This window comes from Taeniopygia guttata, chromosome 10 (assembly GCF_048771995.1).
Source record: "Taeniopygia guttata chromosome 10, bTaeGut7.mat, whole genome shotgun sequence".
Classification (NCBI taxonomy): domain Eukaryota; kingdom Metazoa; phylum Chordata; class Aves; order Passeriformes; family Estrildidae; genus Taeniopygia; species Taeniopygia guttata.
The window spans coordinates 14333975-14353512 of record NC_133035.1 but is presented as its reverse complement, the minus strand read 5'-3'; the positions used below and the strand labels follow the sequence as shown (position 1 = coordinate 14353512).

The following is a 19538-nucleotide window of genomic DNA, read 5'->3' as shown; positions in this document are numbered from 1 at the left end:
CTCCATGTTGTGCTATTTCTAAATCATTACGCTCTGTAACATTTAATACCCAAATCCTTCTCATTACTTAGCCAAAGGCTGAGAATTTGTCTCTGGGAGAGCTCATCCATTCCCTTTCCTCTGATCAGCTGGAGCCTCCATTCAGACACACTCGAGTATTCAGGGCAGCTTGGTTTTGCTTTATGGTAATCAAGAGGAGGTTAGGGGGAATACTTGGTTTGTAGCCCAGAGACCTAATTTGGAGTCATTCAGAAGAGAAATGGTGCCAGAAAGCCTTTGGTTCTTGCATACAGATTAGTTCTTCAGAATTGGATCCAAAAAGTTGTGAAAAATTGTGTGTGAGGCAGTGGAGAGCTGCCCGTTTTTGCTTTGTTTTGTTTTTCACCGAAGGTCTTAATGATGTCCCTAAAGTAAGTAAATAAGCAAGAAAAACAGCACCACTTTGAAGAAATGACTTCTCTTGGGGCACACTTCTTAAAGAAAAAAAATAAGAAATTAAATCCTAAAGCCATTATGTGTGTGCATTTTAAAACCTGTTGTATGGATTTGGCTGGAACCCAAATCAATAACCTAATAAATAATTTCTGTGATATTAAAGGGTTTATACCAAGCATGCTCATTGGCATGGCTTTCTGAGACCCAGTTGGTGCTTTTTTATTGTTGCTGCTGTCAGTCAATACTGAAATCCTTTGTTAATTAAAAGAACAAATTTTTATTTCTTGCCATTTTTTTAACCCAAATGCTTTTGCCTTTCATACAGAAATAAGCTTTGATCTGCAAATGCTGGATTTCAGCAGGGCATCTGGAGCTCATTTCTGGTTAAAGCTTTTCGGAGTATCATTCTAGGGCTGCAGCTTTTGGAGTAGGGGGATATTTTTCTGAGATGAAAGCTCAGGCTCTAGAGTGACTTTTACCAAATTAGAAGGTCACGGTTATTAAATACATAAAGCAGCAGTGGAGATTGGTAGTTTATAAATGCTGCTACTCAGAGTGACAGAGCTACTGCATTAACAGAGCTACTGTATTAAGCTGAGAAAAACTGGTTTGAGGCATAATCAGACCAGGAAAGAAAACTTTTTTTTTTTTTGTCTGAGTTTTTAAACCGTTCTTTTTTATAACTCCTTTGGTTATGTGCATTAAATTTAATTGTTGATTTTTTTTTTTTTTTTTCTTCATGCCTTGGGATAAATCGGTGTCCCATTAGGTAACAAAAATTATCTGTCCCTAAAACCTGGTCCTGGTTGTGTGAGGAGAAGTTTTGTACAACCAGGAAAACCCACCTGACCACACTTCTGTTTGGGTGTGCTGGGGCTTGGTGGTGGCTGTGGCTGTTGAGGAAATGGTGGGGTTTTCACATTGACTCCTGTGGTCAATCTCAGTATGAGAGGTCCTGAGCACTTCCAGCCCTACCAGAGCATGTCCCTCACTTTGAGACTGGTGTCTCCTGGATATTGCCAACCAGGCTGTTTTTCCAGGTGCTGCAGGTTCCTTTGGGCTGTCAGCTCCATGCCAGCCGCTGTGTGGTGGAGCTGGGATGTGGGGCTATAACATTCCCCTAACCTGCAAGCCTACAAATTCCCATTTCTGACTTTCTTTTCCTCCCTTCCCAGAGAACATCCCTCGGGAAACGCTGATGCATTTTGCGGTGAGGCTGGGTCTGCTGCGCCTGACGTGGTTTCTGCTCCAGCAGCCGGGTGGAAGAGGAGCTCTCAGCATCCACAACAACGAAGGGGCAACGCCTGTGAGCTTGGCCTTGGAGAGGGGATACCAGAAGCTGCATCAGCTTTTGACAGAGTAAGGATGATTTGGTGGTTCCTCTGATGGTTTTCCATTCTCTACCATGCTTGGCTTTGCTGTACATTATCACTCAATGGTGTCTGAGTACTATACGCTGTCCTTAAAGGTGATTTTGATATAATTTTACTTTTACCCTTCTTGCTAGCAGCAGTGGGGGCAGTCCTGAGGGTTTAGGGGAAATGCAATAATTTTTTTTTGGGGGGGGGGTGTGTTTCTTGTTGCTCAATATTCTGCTTCCATCTGTCTTGTAATGTCCAAAGTGAGTCACTGTAATATTGACTAATTAAGACAAATCTTATGCAAACACAAATGAAAAGCTTTTCTTCAGGCAAGCACAACTGCCTAAAAGAGGGGAGCTAACAGGCGTTGTGGTGGTGGTGGACTGTTGTGTTCCTACTTTTTAGAGAGGGAGTTTTTTAGTTAAATGAAATAATGATCATTATATTGACATAAGGCAGCATCTTGTAGAGAATAGGCATTTTACTGGTGTAGGTTAAAAAAATAAGGTAAGAATTAGTGCAAATATTTAAAGAAGAACAGAATATTTTACAGAAACAGGTCTGTTGTAAAGGGTCTTGAGAAAGAGCCAGGTCTTACAACACATAGCAAGTAACTAGTGGCATGAGCATTTATTGCACTGGTTTACAAGGAATCCTTAGGAAGATGGCAAGTTAGTTTTGAGCAGCAAATGTTTGGAGTTCTAGCTTTAATAGCTGAGGCTAATAAAGACAAAGAGCTTAAAAAAAGTCTCAAGAGGGCTGTTTGTATAGGAGAAAAGATTTAGTCTCTGTGTGTGTTATTCTGATGCCTGGTTCTGTTAAGCTTTGTTATAAACTTTGTGTTTCTGAATTGATTTCTCAGATACTTGGAGTTTATGTTGAGTGACCCAATGTCATGTTTAGGAGTCTGCTGTGTTGTCCACATTATCACGTAATGTTCCCTGTTGCAAATTGTAAATTATTCTGCTCTCTATAGTTGTTGGGTGCAGTGTTGGGGGACAGAAAATATGATCTGTATTGCTGGACTGATTGCATTTAAGTTTTGTCCTTAAATTCAGACAGCCACTTGGAAAGTGATGGTGAAGGGGAAGGTGCAGGGTGAGATGGGACCTATACCCAAATAGTTTCTCCTGCCACCCTGCATGAATACAGAGAGGATGAAGTGTTACATTATTCTCCATCAAGGTCAGTCATACTGTGAAAACACAACTATCTCACAGGCTAGATTGTAAAAATGAGATGTACAAATTTATCCTGTAGCTGCAGCAAGGTTCTCCAAGGTGAGACTAACCACATTAACAGGCTTTACATACTGTCAGGAAGCTTAAGCTGGCCAAAACTTGATTATAGAGCTCACAGCAAATACTGCAACCCTAATGCGAGTAGAGCTGGTAATTTAAATAAATATGGGAAGTAAACAAAGCTATTACAACAGCTATTAATGTATTTGGTGAAGTATTTCAAATGGCTCCAGTTTTGGAATGGCAGTTCTCACTCTGGAATGAAAAGAGGACTGGGATTCCATGATATTGTCCTGTGTCATTGGCTTTAAGGAATGCTGCTGGCCCAATCCATGGAATTTCTCTGATGACCTTTGCAGTGTGTCTTTGAAAATAAGACACAAGCAATGCAGACATGTTACCATCAAGGTCCCAATTCCTGTTCTTCTTGGTGTATCCTTAAACTGTTTTTTGTGATTTGTTTTCCTCTTGGATTGCTGGGTGGTAATTCAATGTATAAACATCTGACAGCCATGCCACAGCTTCCCTGACTCTGAAAACTCTTCTATTCCCATGAAACCCTACAAACAGAAATCCGTGGATGCTGGAAATCCTGGTTCCCTTTCTCAGTGGGTGGGGTGGTGGTGGAGCATCGTGGTATGACCTTGGGACTGACTGGAGCAGTGACATTGGGGATGGCCACAGCCCTTCCCCACTGGAGGGTGATGGTGAGAAAATGGGCACACCCTGATTCCCCAGCAGTGATTTTTTTTTTATTATGCTGAGCATTTTCTGCAATGAGATGGAATCAAGACTTGAAAATCCTTATTGGGAGGAGAAATACTGAGCTTCAAAACACAGACAATTCCATGAAGAGAGCGAGTATCATTTATGTGCTGTCAAAACACAAAGGACACTGTACAACCTCCTTTCTGCACTCTGCCTATGCTCACTCTGTGTAATCCATGCACACAAATTTGGCACACAGCTCGTCCCACTCAGCAAAACACAGAGCAGCAATGCATGTTAGTGAGGGCCCCTACAAAGAAGTCATTATTTTTACAAGTAATTAAACTGCACTACGCCAAATAAATGAATGCAGTATGTTTTGTGATGCATTATCCTTGGGAGGAACTTATTGTTCTATTGCTTGCTAATTTGCAGGACCCTGCATTTTACAATGATTCTCCCAGCCAGCATTGGGAAAGGGTGAAATTTTGCCATAATTAGAATACACTAAAGAGCAGATATAAAACCTTCTCTGTTGTTGTTTTGCCTTGGTTTGTCTGTGAAGTAGCTTGATTCAGCTGCAGTATAAATGTTTTTCTCAAAAAATAATTTCACTGGCAACACTTTGAATTTCTGTTTATCTGATGAACTGGCCCTTCTCAGCTTTTGCAGTATTTCATGTAAAAAATAAAAATAAAAGATGCTTCCTATGAAAGTTTTCCATCCCTGGAAGTATTCTGTTCTGTGATGTGCACTGGCTTTTCATCCTCAGACAGGAAAGGTGCATGGGCTGTTTCTTTTGAGACCCAAACAAGGAGCTGTCACAGAACCTGTGTAGGTCATCAGGGATAGAGAGTCAATAGCAGCGTTCATTAATAAATATTCATATAAACAGATAAATATTCATCATCAACAAACATCCTTGTGCTGTGTATCGTTCCTGAGTGAACTTGTTTTATCTCCAAGAGGAAAACTGTGCAGTAAACAGTGTCCTGCAGTGCAAATGGAATAGGATAGTGCAGAAGTGCAGTAATTTTATAGGGGGAAAATAGACATAAAAATTTATCTATAAAGATAACTTTGGAAATGGCACAGTTTGCAAAGCATTCGTTGAGTTTTGACTATTTCCAGAGTGAAGGGTCTGTGGTTGGAGCCTGTTTCTCCCCAGTGTTGGAGCTGGGTGATGCTGACTGCAGGGTGCTGGTCTGGAGAGGCAGTGCAGCCATTAAACAGGCTGGTGGGACTCTGTGAGTAACTGGACAGCTGCAGAGAGCAGGAGTTGGTGTTTTCCAGAGCAGTCAGGGCAGTAACACAATCCCCTGCCAGCTCCATGTTCTGCAGGGCTCTTAGAGCAGTGGGGAAAATGGCTTCAAAGCACCAGGAGCGTGCAGGATTGCAGAGAGGTTGGAAGTGCTGCTTTGTAAAACGTACAAACACTGATTTTATTTCTGTCCAGTAACATTTCTTTCCCCGGCAAAGCCTAACACTTGTAGTTCCTTCACAGCTGAGAGTGATTTATGTCCTCTGAAAAAGGGAAGCGAGAGAAAAATAAAGCCCATTTAAAAAACAATTTAAATTGCATTTTTCTAATCCCTGCAAAGAGTTGGAACAGTCTCTGAGGTTTTTTACTGTAAACTTTTTTTACTTTTGCTCATTTCTCGGCTTTTTGCTTTAAAGTGTTTCTGCACAGCTCTGGGATTGCTCTTCCCTTCAGATTTGAATGATCTGGAGTCTCACTCTGTGAAACTGTAAATTAGTAGAAGTTTGTATTTCCAAAGTTAAAATTACTTAATTAACACACATGAGGAATAACTCACTGGTAGCAGAAGGGTTTTGAGAATGTTTTTCAATCCATGATTATCACTTGCTATTGTTCTGATTTTACATAAGTAATTGGTGAAGTCTGGGCTGTAATCTCCATGGTGCCTCTCAAATAAGGATGCTTTTTCAGTGACTTTACTTTTATAGCTAAATACACTTTTGAGCCAGAGCTGCAAGAGGATTTGCCTTGTATGTCTTTTTTTTTTTTTTTTTTTTCACCCCAATTTAGCAGGGCCTTTAAGCAAGTGTTTAATTTCAGAAATACCCAGTTTATGTTCAGCAGAGTGTTTAAGCATGATCTTAAAATCAGTCACATGGTATACATATATTTTATTTCTGGCTTAGCAGAATCAGAGGCTGAAAGGTTTATTGAATTAGTGCTGATGTTTCTCCATCTGTTCTTCCACTCCAAGCAACAAATCCATTTGATTGCTATTTGGGGAGCTGGGTTTGAGGTATGGCTTGCTGTGGTGTGGTGGGAGAGCAGCTGACTTGATATCTACAAGTGATGGCACAAGATTAATGTGTTAAGAGGGATTAAAAAATGTTAAAAGGGCACTGGAAAAGACCTCAGAGAGGGGTATGTTACGGAAATGCTGTTTAGCTACAGGCAGTAATCTGTCTGGACTAGTGTGCGAAGGCCAGAGGTCTACAGAGTCTAGTTTTGTGGCTGTAGGATTTTCAGTTGAAACACCATAATTTAATAGCTTTAAGATCATGAGAAAGATGCTGAGGTACTGTGGGTTTCTTCTGGCCACAGCGGAGGAGCGGAGTGGGAGGATGGGGCAACCAGGTGTAAACGTGATGGAGCAGGAAGGGTTTGTGTTTCTCTCTTCCACCTACTCACCCCACATCATGTTCCAACTTTTACTGACTTCCTTGTCTGTTCCCATACCCCTATGAAGACTTTTCATTCTTTGGCTCCCTCCTCTCCTTTGTTTTGTATGTAACCACCTCTGAATACAGAAGCGAGAGAAGGCTTAGTCCATGTGATAGAAACAGCTTTTTAATGTTTCTGTATTCCCACTCAGAAATTGTAGTCCTGGAAGGTCACGGAAACAGACCTGTGAGGATGAGAAAGTAGAGATTTAGAAGAGATTTGAGAATATTTGCCAAGATATAAGAAGAAATTATTTTACTTCCCCCAGCAATCCTTATCTGGAAGTGTTCCCAAAAATTATAGGGGCCATAAGTGCTGGATAGCCTTGTATGGTTGGTAAGTGATTATGAGAGACCAGCTCTGTTTCGGGATAAATTTAGAAAATGCAGATAAGTGGTTTCCCAGAACTGCTGGGTTTTTGGCCTCAGGCATGGGTTAGCTGGATACCCAGTTAGGATGCTCATATTTAGTCTCTGGAGCAGATTTGCTCCAAGCAGTGACATTCATGATAGGGGTTAAAGTTTGAAGAGATGATTGTAGAAGTCTTTGTAAACTGCTGTGTCAGAGGCAGCAAAGGCACAGCTTCTTCTTAGGGGTGTGTTGCAGAGCCAGTGATCACGATTGCTTGCAGCATGTGGAGATGTTTTGCAGAGACAACTCTTCTTCCATATCACTCGTCCTGATCTGAGGTGCTGCTTTTATCTGTAAACACTGCTTGCTGAAGGATTCTCCATTATGATGCTTCTTTAATTTAAAATGCAACAAATGGCATCTATTTTCACTCTTGAGTGCGTTTCATATATTCACCTTAAATTCCCTTTGCTTACGGATGAGTCTCCAGGTGGACATTGGTTTTCTGTGTTGGACCTACAGCTCCACATCCTGAGCAGGGCATCCTTCTTGTTAAATAATGCTCTGAAAAAAAAAAAAAAATTGAAAATGCATTTAATAACAGTTACTCTTATGGAATGCAGATTGTACTTTTTGGCAAATGTAGTTGATAAGAGTTTGTGGCTGTATTATTATACTTTTTTTTAATGCGTAATTAACATTAAGGCTTAAAAAATGCTTGGGTTTAGAAGTACAGGCCCATTGTGTTTGGAAATACTGGACATGTTCCCTTAACATATGTGCATCTGCAAACAACTGTTGAAGAGCCAAGCCAGATTTTCTCTCTATGGTTTGCTGCTGTATAGTGTGTTGATCAATGAGAAGTTAGCATTACATAGAATCTATTATTAAATATTAATATTTATTAATATTTAATGAATCTTAACAAAATTATCAATTTATTAATAAATATTAAAACAATTATTAAATATTTATTCTAATATTGAATGGTAGGTTATGCAGTTCTGGATTCAGTTTGGTGTCAGAACCCACAACTGTAGTTTGTGTTTTTGCGAGGCACAGTAAGGGGTTAGTCATTATTTCTACATCTGATGAACTTTTAACTCTTTCTTTCAACATCAAAACTATTCAAATTAGTGAGTAACATGTAACTTTTTCTTATATGAGAAACATACTTTTTTCTATTTTCCTGGAGCATTTGGAACACTTGGAAACACCTGAAATATGATTTTTGTGTTTATTAAATATCTTTTAAATTTGAAAACAGATGATTTATTTTAACCCATTCTAGCACATGCTGGTTGCATGTGTTTTCTGGGTCTCATATATGATGCATATGGATGGTTATAAAAACGAGGAGGAGCAAGAAAGTGTTTGTGTGCATTAGTGTTTAGTATATCAGTGAAGATTGTGGGTGCAAAGTTGGTCATACAGAAAAAAAGCCTCCATTACCCCAACACTTCTGCAAATAACAGTGAAGTTCTGTTTGGTCAAATTTCTAAGATTGGTTTAATGCTGGTGACTGCATTGAGTGTGGGTGCTGGGTTTTTCCAGGAGGGATTGTTGGCTGGATTTACATTGCCTGTGCTGTGGGCATGTTGCAAAATCACCATCAATCCTATCCCTGTAGGCACCATTCCTTGTTTATCCCAGCTCACAGTATGTCTGATCTGGTATTTTCACTGTGATACCATAATAATAGCAATAAAAAGAATGTAAGATTAGAATTCAATTTAATTACATTTTTATTTACCTTACAGATAAAAGCATCTAAATTCTAGCCTTTTCCTAGCTTTTCTTGCAGCCATAATGGTAGGGGCTTTATTTAAATTTTTTAAAATACATTTTTCCTTTTTTTCATTTTTTCTTTGCCACGTGGATCTGGAGGCTAGTGCTTTCAGAATAAACCCACAGCTGTTGTCAGGCTTGCAGTAAGATAATGAGAGCTGGCAATGCTACTGAGCTTGTTTTGTTTCAGCTCAGAAATCTGGAGGGGATATCCCCAGGAAATAACACCTTGAGTTCCCACACTGCCTTCCTTACCACCTTGTGAAACTGTGGGATACATCTCCCTAACATGAAGTTTTGCTTAACTCACTGAGGCTTCTTCATTGATCTTCTGATCTCTTCCTCCCTCCTCTTGCTCTGCCTTGCAGCTCAAACCTTGTCTCTTGGTACTGGAAAACACACATGCTGCAAGCGCCAGCATCTCAAATTTCAGACCATGTTACTGAGCAGTCTCTGAAGCTTTTGAGGCCAGGCAGAGCTTTTGATTAGGTGGTGGTTTGTTGTTTTTTTGGGTTTTTTTTTTTTTTGTTCTCCTTTTCTCACTTATCTTCCCTCTTGTTAAAAATCTCTCGCCCGTATCTGCCGGAAGCCAGGAGCAGTGCGGTGTTTTTCCTTTTTCCGCCGCTCACTGTCTGCTCCCCTGCCAGATGAGGAGAGATTCAGCACACAAGTATGGTGTAGCTCTGCTTTCAGTCTACTTGGGCAGTGCTGGGAGTTTAAATAAAAACCATTTCCTACTTACTGTCCCATCCCAGCTTGGCTGGGGCTTGGAGCAGCCTGGTCTAGCGAGAGGTGTCCCTACCCACCTCGGGATGATCTTTAAGGTCCCTTCCCACCCAAACCATTCTGTGGTTCTGTGATCTTGTCTTACATGCCAGATGGGCAGGAGGCGATCCTGTAGTTTCAGCCTTCTAATCAGCTCCCAAATGGAGCAGGACATGGCCTGAGAGTATTTTGAAGTATTTTTGCTTCTCCTCTCCCTCTGTTTGAAGTTGTCATCCTTCTCTAAGTCGCCTTTCTGCAGATGAAGGGTGGGCTGGTAAGCCTGTTCTTAATTTCAACCAAAAATTTCCCTTCTGGCTTTGCCTTCATGGCACAGAAGACTGACCAGAGCTGGCTTCCAGGCTTTTCAGTGGCCCATGGCATGGTTGTTTAGAGGGTAGAGCTAGTGAACGTTATCAGCCTTCTCAGGCAGTCCTTGCTTTTTTAACCAAGATACTTTCTTCTGTGAAAGTTGAGCTCAGAAATGTTTCTTACAAAATGTTCAGTTCACTGGTATCTGTTACATATTTTGATGGAAAACTGTTGAAAAGGGAAGATGAGAAAGATTTGACCCAGGATGGTTAAATCTCATAAGAAGAGAGATTTCCGTTGTTTCTGGCAAAGCGCAGCAAACTGGATTTTTGTGCTGAACAAAAGCAGATTTTCAAACTTCTAGAAGGCTGGAGTTTGTATACCTATTTTTGCTAATAAATCTTCAGTAAGTATTTGCATATCTGTTTTTATCTACTAGCAGAGCATCTTGGATATGCACTCCTATACAACCACTGCAAAAATTCCAAGTCTGGATAAAATAAGCATCTTTCACAGCCAGGAAGTACAAAATGCGTAACAGCAAAGCTTTTTTCCTGGAAGAAAGTGTGTTTTTATCATCTCTCAATAAAACCCAAGACTTGCAGTGAGACATGCAGGAAAGGCACAGTGAAGCTCAGTGTTATGAGGGCAAATGAGCAGGAGTGTCTTCCCAAATGTCCTTGGAAGTGATTGCCTGAACAACAGGAACAGTGGTGGGAAGATGAGTTAAGGCTTGTGAATCCTCATTTGTCCTCTCTGCTTCAGACCATTAGTGCTGGGATGGGGCAGAGTATGAAAGGGATGGTTTGAAGGAGGCAATAGATTGAACCATTCTCTATCTCACTGCTTAATTTCGTTTAACGAAGGTGACTGCTATTAAAAATGAGAGCTTAGAGTTTGTACTTGGCTGGATGTGAGAAACTTATTGCTTTCTCAAAAGGTTTAAAACTTTTCATGAAGTGTAACACAGACTGGCAGCTTGAATATGAAAAGAAACTGCTGTCTTTGTAAGCAGGAGTGACTGTTTGATCCCTCTGGGCCGTGTGAAGGTTGCAGATTGCTGGAGGGGTGGACACAAATCCAGTGTTGCAGGGGACTCTGCCTGTCATCTTGCTCCAGACCGAGCCTTTTGAAGTTGCTGAGGGCCCTTTGAGGCTCCACAGGTCATGCAGGCAGCTTTGTGGGTGCTGATTTGGAGATGCTGTGAGGGCCCTTGAAGCTGATGAGAAAGGGGAGCAGTTCTTTAATCCCGCTGCTGTTGTCCCCGTGAGTGGGTGACTCTGGGCTTTGTGCTCACTGCCTCGTTGGACTCTGAGAGTGGCCCCAAGTACAGTGGTTTCTCATACATGACAGCTGAAGAGAAAAACACTCCAGACAGAAATGTCTGTGTTTCCCTGATAAAGGAAGGTCATTGCTTTAGTTACTTGTAATGGCTCAGTTGACTTCAGTGCCTCTATGGATTTATACCAATCACCACCAGAAACTGGCTGCTTCCTTCTGTTTCTCTGTGGAAATATTGATTCTGCTTAAATCAAGTGTAATTCTGCTGAAGTCAAGTCATGAGACAGATGGTGGAAGCCATAGTAATCCTTTGTCTGAGTTTCTTTGCAGATTTAACCCAAAATGAGTCACGGAAGGGGATGGGTGGCTGTGCTGGGGCAGAGCAGGGGCAGCCAGTGCCACCACCATTGGCTGCACAGATTTCTCTGCCTCTGATGAACCATTTGACTGTTTCCCCACCCTGCTGTGCTCATTCCTGTTATGACTTTGCTTTCTAGATTGCTTGGCTTCCCAAAGAGATAGCCCTGTGGCTTGCTAGGGGGCCCTTGCCCATAAGAAAAGTTTGCAAATTTTAAAGCAAGACTTCTCAGCAAAGATTCTGAAAACTATGTGTAGATTTACCTGGTTGATGGCATGCATTTGTGTTTATGTATTTATTGAATTCCTAATTATTTAAAAACTATCACAGCTCTGCCTCTTCCAAGGGAATTTGTAGCTGGGCAGGAAAGGAAGATCTGAAAATGGTTAGTCTCTGCAGCAGGGAGGGGACATCATAGAAGCACGGAGTAGTTTGGTTTGGAAGGGGCCTTTAAAGGTCATTTGGTCCAATCCCCAACCCAGCTCATAGGTGGGGTTGGGTGTCAGTAGATGCATCCCTGGTAGAAGGAAGAGAAGGAAATTCTCATTTCTTGCACCCCTGAGCAGGTCAGTCTCATCCCTTGTTCATGTAACACTCCTGGAGTTTGGCTCCATGTCTCTCCTGGGGGATGCAGGGCTTGGTGGGGTGGTGCACAAGCTGCACTGTCTGGGATGATCAAAACAGATTTTGTGTTTCCTGAATCAGTTCTGATTCAAAATGAAAACTGAACCTGAAGGTGGTGAGCACCTCAGTGTTTGCTCACAACCTCAGTGGGCCAGTGTAGCTGCTGTGCAGCTCAGTGAGACCTGAGGAATCACACTGAGTGGTGCAAAATCAGGGTTTGATGTTCAAAAAGAGAGGACTGAACAGAAATTTCTATTGACTTCATTTACCTATTATTTTTCATTCTAATCTACAGCATTTTTCCCTTCTTTCCTTTGGATTGGTAAAAAGAAAGCCCATGATAGTGCTGCAGAGAAACAGCTGTCTCACAACATTGAGAGCATCTTGCACAGAGGCAGTTTCACAGAGCAGGTTCAGTTCATTTCAGGAGTGATAAAATTGCTGCAGTTCAGTGGCTGTTGGGTGTTTGTGAGCAGCGTGCTGGCTTTGGTGTAGAAGTTGTACCATGATAGTTTTCATTCCTTCCAACTTATCCCTTTGCTGTTTTTCCTTTCAGGTCTCTGCTGTTCTGTGACAGCTGCTTTGGTGATCTTCACCTGTGATAAATCTGATTTAAAATGCAGTTGTCATGCCCTTAGCTGCTAGCCTGTCACAGTCTGGGGTAAAAACCACTGATCTCTACCTGAGAAGTACCTTGTGAAATAAAGCTTGTGGCTGGCATTAGCGCTAAATCACATTAAATTTCAAGACTGAGGAGTGTGTGTGTATCTGTCTGTCTGGCTCTGGAGCCGGTGCCATGCTCCGCTCGCTGCCATGGTTAGATGCTGTCCAGAGTGAAGGAGAGCGTGCGTGTCCTGCCGTGCAGGATCCCTGCTTGCCTGCCCACTAACCACCCTTGTTCTGCAGGGAGGGAGCCAGGGAACTCTAACCCAGCCTTGTTTTGCAGGGAGGGAGCCAGGGAGCCGGACTCGTGGAGCACCCTGTCTCACACCGTGCACTCGGGGGACTACAGCGTGAAGCACCACCGCGGGCTCAACGTGTACCTGCTGACAGCTGAGGCCAAGGAGGGGACAGCAGCCAGCTGGGAGAGGGACATTCAGCACCTGCAGATGCACATGCAGAGCCACCAGCACCAGGTGAGCAAAAGGCCGAGGGGAGGGAAGAGGAGCAGATCTGGCTGTTTGGGGAGAACTTCTACATGTCAGCATCCTTCAGGGCATGTTTCCCTAAGCGTTTTCTCTGGATTCATTATCAAGCATCCAGATGGACACCTGTCCACTTGCTCCTTATTTGAGCATGGGGAGATCTGATTAAGCTGTATTAGACAGTAAATGTTCTCATTCAGAAGAGAGGCAGGCTCAGGGCTGTGTAACACCAGCTCTGGTTTGCCTCTCTCTGTTCCCAGCTCCTGCCTGATCTGTTAGTTTTGGACCCACTTGGATGGGCAGGAACACCTTCCTGGAGACATGCTGACCCTCTGCCTGTGTGGCAGACACTGGGCAGCTTGAGGCAGGCTCTGGAGTGAGGCTGGGGGTGTGGGCTTTGAGCACACTGGGGACATCTCTGTTCAGATGGGAAAGTTCAGGGTCAGACAGGAGACTGAGAGGAAAGTTTCTGAGACGGGTGATGGAAAAAAATGTCTGTTTCAGTAGCAATTCAGTGTAGGACTCAGAGGGCAAGCCTGCCTTGGCCACACAAGGTTTGTGTCCATAATGGTCCCTTCACTGTGCTCCTCTCGATCTCTGTGGTGGTTGGACCACAGGAGCTTTGTAAGGCCTTTCTCCTGCTGCTTTAAAATCCATGCCACATGGTCTGAGTTGGGAAGGTGAAACATCGCAAGATTTTTGTGCCGTTTCTCAGAAACACCCACGTGTCTGTCACCGTTGGCATCACTTGTGGGTGTTCCTTCATCAGATCACATATCCGGGTTTGCAGAGGTGCAGGATCTAAACAACAGGATATTTTTGTTGCTTTAACTAAGGGAGGGGAGAACTGTTGTGTGCAGCCAGTGGGCTGGGGGAATGAGCAGAGGAATGGGCTATGCTGAGCCATTTTCAGCCTTCCCTGAGTACCTGAGATGTTAATTACTCCCAATCTCAAGAGGGCTGGCATGAGTGGCAAATCCAGGCTAACTGTGAAATCTCTTCCCCTTTCCATCAAAAGACCCTAAGCCATGGCAAGCTCACTGCTTGTTTGCTCATGCAAATGCCAGATTGGAAACATTTTTCCTGACAGTGAAATCAGAAATAGACTTTGCTTTCCACCACTGTTTTACTTCACATCTAATCTGATTTGAATTTGGAAAGCAGCCCTGTAATTATTTAATTTAGGTTTATTTTAGGTCAATTGAAAGCCTGTTGGCTTCCTTTGGTGATGGCTGTATTTTTCCGGCTATCAGCAGGGTGACTTCACTCTGAGGATGCTGGGGCTGCTGCGGCCCCTCCTTTTGAAAACCCTTGTTCCCAAGCAAGTGTCACTGTGGTGTGTCTGTCCATCCTGGCTAGGATCCAGGAGCACAGTCTCCATGCTCTGCTGTGGGGTTACAGCCACCAAAGGCTTGGCACATTGTTTGCCCTTGCAAAAAATATCTGCAGCCTGTGGGTACCACTGCACGTGGAGCCCCGTATCCCATCCCTGATGCTACACAAGGGATGGAAATGCCATGCTGCTGCCTCCAGTGCTAACCTGGCTTGGGATGCCTCAAAACCAGGGAGGCATAGCTGACAGCATGTATGGAAGCTGGGCAGCAGGGTTATTTGGAATAGCAGCGAGATTGGTGGCAAATACCAGAAGTACATTTAGTGGTGTGTGACTCAGTGAGCCTGTGGCGCTGCTCAGTGTTTGTAAACCTCAGAGTGTGGAAAGACAAGTGAATGCAATATCCTTAAGGCAGCAGTGATGATTTTAGTCACTATTACTATATGCAATACCCAGAAGTTCTCAGTGATGCATCAGTTAACATAGTGGCTGCTTTAATTATCATGGTGTTTAAGCTGACAGTTTTCGTATGAAATTCTATTTCTCTGATAACTAAAAACTTAAACAGCATTTGCAGGGAGCTGTTCAAGTTAGACTTCTAGTATGCATGTATTTTTTTGAATAATTTTTGAATAAGTGCAAGAAAAGTTCAGATTTTACATAGTTCATTGGAGTTTTACATATGTGGAGAGTCCTAGGCACTTAGTGAGAAACCAGTGTGAACATTGATATGGTCTCTTCTACACTGATGAGAATATGAAAGGAAATACTGAAACAGAGGGTTCTTTTTAAGTAAAGGTTTGTTTGTATCCAATTATAAAAGCTTGACAAAGCAGGTGCCCTGGAAGGAAAAAGCAGATTAGAGAGGAATTGATTATGATCCTACTGTTCCATGATAATGCACGTATTAATTTTAATAATATGTCATAATTCTGAAATTTTTATTTCCAGTTAGGAAATAAATTTCAGATATTTAATTATGCCTGCAGTTCTCAGGAATAGATTAGATTATTATTAGTTCAGTCCTGAGGGCAGGAGACAGTTGGTGTGTTTGGACATTGCCTGCCAGTGCCCATATCTGAAGTAGCATTTCCATCCATAGAAATAAAAGTGAGGAATGCTGGCAAGAGCTGGGGAGTGCTGGGTGGGGATCTGAAGGTGCTCTTAAAGCAGCATTTGCTTGAAGTTCTTTGGGACTAGGCTGGTATATATTTGCATTATTTGGTGGACTGAATTCTGCTCTTTACTGATCTTGAATTTAAGTGCACTCAAGAACTGAGACTAGAGCTTTTCAAAGAATATTACCAATATTATAATTCTTTTCAGTGATGGCAGATGGTGTAGCAGGGGGGTAGAGAGACAAATTTCAGCTTTGGGTTGTTCAGGCTGGCTTTAGGGAAAATTCTTCATAGGAGAGTGGTGTGGCATGGGAACAGATTGTCCAGAGAGGCTGTGGGTGCTCAGTCATTGGAGGTTTGGCAAGATAAAGTCATGGTTGACCTGATGCTGCAGTGGCAGTAGGCCAGTTTCAGGCAGGTGGTTGGACTAGATGACCTTTAAATGTTCTTTTCAACCAATGTTTCTTTCATTCTAATAATTTCAATATTACCTCCTTCTAATAAAGCAGCATGTAAAATATCCACTGCAGTGCATTTGTAGCTCTCTCCTGGATTACACCAGGAACTGGATTCATGTGCAATGGGATTAGGTAAATACAGGTCTTGAGTAACTGCATGACAGAATAAACCTGGATTTTTGTTCTTTTGTGTCTTGTTACAGAGTTTAAGGCAGCAGACAGAGCCTGTACTGGGAGATTCTGGAGACAACTGTACTAAAGGAGCAGAGGGTCATATGACCACCACATCTCAGAGCCTAGAAGAAATGGCAAGAGAAGAAAGGCAGGAAAACCCATCTGATCTGGTTCACCTGGACATCAGGCAACTCTCAGACCAAACCCATCAGGGGGACAAATGCAACAGCAGCAGTCTGGGAGCTTTTAATGATGCACCAAAAGATATAGTCAGCCCAGGGGGTGCAAACAGCCCAGCGAGCTTCTGTAAAAGTAAAAACACAGAGATATTGTGTAAAAAGGAAGGAGAGGCGGGGCTAAGATCTGCAGAGGGCTCTGGGACTGTATCAGATGAGGACTGCACTGTGAGCCTGTGTGCAAGTGTAAATGGTGCTGTAAGTCTTCCATCCTCTGGAGATACAAATGAAGAAGCTGGAATGACATCGGCTGGAGTTGTTCTGGATCAAGCTGGTGTGGGTGCCGCAGACAGCGCCCATCAGGAAGTGCAAACTGCTGGGGAGTTTGCTGGCAGTGCAGCTGCAGGTGAAGCCTCAGCTTCCTCAGAGGGCCTGGATGTGGCCATGGGCCAGACCGAGTGCAGGAACTGTGCCGGGGCACCTGAGAGGGCTAAGGGCCAGCGGCGGGCAGAGGATGGGATGGCAGAGCCTGGTGAGAGGACTGCAAACCTGCAAGAGAAATACCCAGCTAAGGAAGATTCATCCAGCGCTGCTCAGCCCTTACTCAGTGGTTTGAATGGCACTGAGTGCTCGGATGGGGAGGATGCAAATGTGGGAGTGGTGCCAGCCTGTGACGGTGCAAATGCAGGTGGTGACATTGGCAGTGTCTCTGCTGACCTTTGCAAGACCGGCAGTAACAAAGAGACTGATGTGGACTCGTGCTCTGCTCAGGTAAACGGTGACTTCACGGGAAGCCAGGGTGATGCCAGTGTCACAGCGAGGCAGGAGGTCACTGCAAGCACTGCAGGAGCATTGCCAGCAGTGAATGGGGTGAAGGTGCCTGCATGCACGGCAGAACCTGCTTCTGGTTTGGAAGTCCATGGCAGCAGTGGGAGTGGGGAGCAAGAAGGGCAAGTGGAAGCAGGCTGCACAGGTGGAAAATCCAGCCTGCCCTCACTGGAAGGCAATGTAGAAACTGATGGCCCTGCTGCTGAACCTGCAAACAGAGATGGTGGATCTAATGAAAGTGGTGCAGAAGCTGCACATTGCCAGGAGAGTGGTGAGATTGCTGACCGTGGGGCTGTAGCCATGGAGAGCAGTGAAAAGCAGCCAGTAGGAACTGATACCAGCAGCTGCAGAGATGGAGGAAGCAAAGATTCTGCAGGCGGTGGTCAGGAAGTTGCCGCCTGTGCTCCTTCTGCTGCTCAAACTGGTGTTGAAGGTGAAATGGGCAACAGCTTCAAACCAGACACTACTCAGCAGGGTGAACGTGAGGAACGTGAGCCTGCATCACTCCCTCCAGAGGATGCGAGCACAGGCCTGGCAGAGAAAGAGCCTGCCCAGGCTGGAGCAGAGGAAGCAGAAAGCACTTCAGAGCAGGAGGGGAGGAGCAGCAAGGTGGAATCGCCCTCTCCCCTACCCAGAGGAGAGGGGCTGGCTGTGAGTCAGGAGGGAGATGCTGCAGTGGCACCTCCCGGGCAGGAGGCAGCTCTGCAAGGTAATGACCCTGGATCAGCTCCGTGTGCCAAGGGCGCAGACTGTGCCGAGGATAATTTAATAGGCACACCCTCTGCAACTCATCATGAGGAATCTAAACAAAACCAGGAAGCGGTGGTGGCGAGGGCAAGCTCGGCAGAGCTTGCCTGGCAGCACGGTGGGGAGCATGGTGGGGTAGCTGCTGCCTGGCCCGGGGACCGTGCCAGGGACGAGGGCTCCCCTGGGCAGGGCCACTCGCAGCAACTTGAAGGAGGCAAAGCTGAGCCTGAGCAGGAGGCTCATGTGAATGGCAACGAGCAGGTTTTGTCAGAGGAAGTTCTTGCTGCTGTTGTGAAACCCTCTGCCTGCAGTCTGGGGCAGCCTGTGGTGGGCAGCAGCAATGTGGATGCTGGGCTGAAAGTGACGGACCAGCCCAAAGAAGATTGCAAGACTGGAGGAACAGAAGGCACCATGCATGAACCTGCATCAGCAGATGAGTCGGTGAGTGCAGAGAGTGCCCCTTGTCAGAATGCTGAGCTGAACCGAGAGCAAAACCCCACTCAAACCCTACAAGGAATCTGCCCCCCCAGCAGCACGCCTGAGTTAACGGGCGCCTCAGAGGCGGGAGCCCCGAGCGATGCCTGTGAGGGCAAGGAGGTGCCCAGGCCGGTGAGCATGGCCCCTGTTGCAGCATATGATGGGGAGCAGGAGGACACGGAGAGCGTGCTGCCCCGGGCAGCGCTGCAGCCCATCGCAGAGGAGCCCACGTGCGACAGCGACTCCAGCACCGACACCGTCTGCCCGGCTGGTGACAGCGACACTGCTCCTGCCCTGCCAGGGCCTCAGGGCTTGGCTGAGCCCGATGGAAAGCAAAGCCAAGCTGTACCTGCAGTGTCCTTCTCGCCGTGCTCCTGCCGCTTGCAGGCTGTGGAGTCGCTGGAAAACGTGGGAGTGAAGAGTTTGGTATCGGCTAATGATGCCTCTTCTCTGGATAAAGTTACTAAAATGGTAAAAAGTTTTGATGCAGTGGTTTTTGCAGCAGAGACACCTTGTTCTCCTGAAGCACCTGCCGCGGAAAAAGTGGGGCTTGAGCCCCAGACTGCAGTGGATGCCAGAGCCAGCTTTAATGGACAAATGGATTTCAGTTCCTCAACAAAGAAGAAAAATGTCAGCCTGGCAGTGCAAGGAGCTGAGCCTGTTACAGGTAGGAAGAAATCAATTGGTTTTCTACTTTTTAGTTTTTTCTTTGTAGGCGTGTCTCTGTCATGTCATCAGCAAAGGAAAGGAAGTAAGAGCTGGATACTTGTGTTGGAGAGGAAGTGTTTGAGGTTTTTCTTCTGGGAAACAAAAAAATTCGTAGTTCCATATAAAAACTTCCAATTCAAATGCATGTTGCTTGTCTGGCACTGGAGATAAGAACAGAGGATCATCTCCTATGAATTCGTACAGAAGAATTTCTAGCACGTAAATCGTCACTGGAGAAGAAATGAATGGGCTTGAGCTGTTTGGATTACTTTATCTTCAAGTTGTAAACTTCCATATGAGCATGAGGGTTTATTTCCTTGGTGTTACTCCTTGGCTTTTCCCCTTTATTTCTGCTGATGTGGAGCCAGTGGGTACAAAGGGGCTCTCCTGATTTTCTTTGCTTGTCGGCTTGAGCCAGCTGCCAGTGTCCCTCTGAACTGCCCGAAGCTGCT

At 44.5% G+C, this 19538-nt stretch overlaps 1 protein-coding gene across 10 annotated transcripts in view; it reads left to right on the top strand.

Moving 5' to 3' along the window:
• Positions 1-19538, top strand: part of AKAP13 (A-kinase anchoring protein 13) — a 202630-nt gene that overhangs the window by 92611 nt on the left and 90481 nt on the right. For all 10 annotated transcript variants that reach the window (XM_072934105.1, XM_072934101.1, XM_072934108.1 and 7 more), the window contains exons 7-9: positions 1611-1794; positions 12869-13058; positions 16180-19045. In XM_072934105.1, coding sequence (XP_072790206.1) covers positions 1611-1794; positions 12869-13058; positions 16180-19045 — 3240 coding nt within the window. The remainder of the gene's footprint in view (positions 1-1610; positions 1795-12868; positions 13059-16179; positions 19046-19538) is intronic.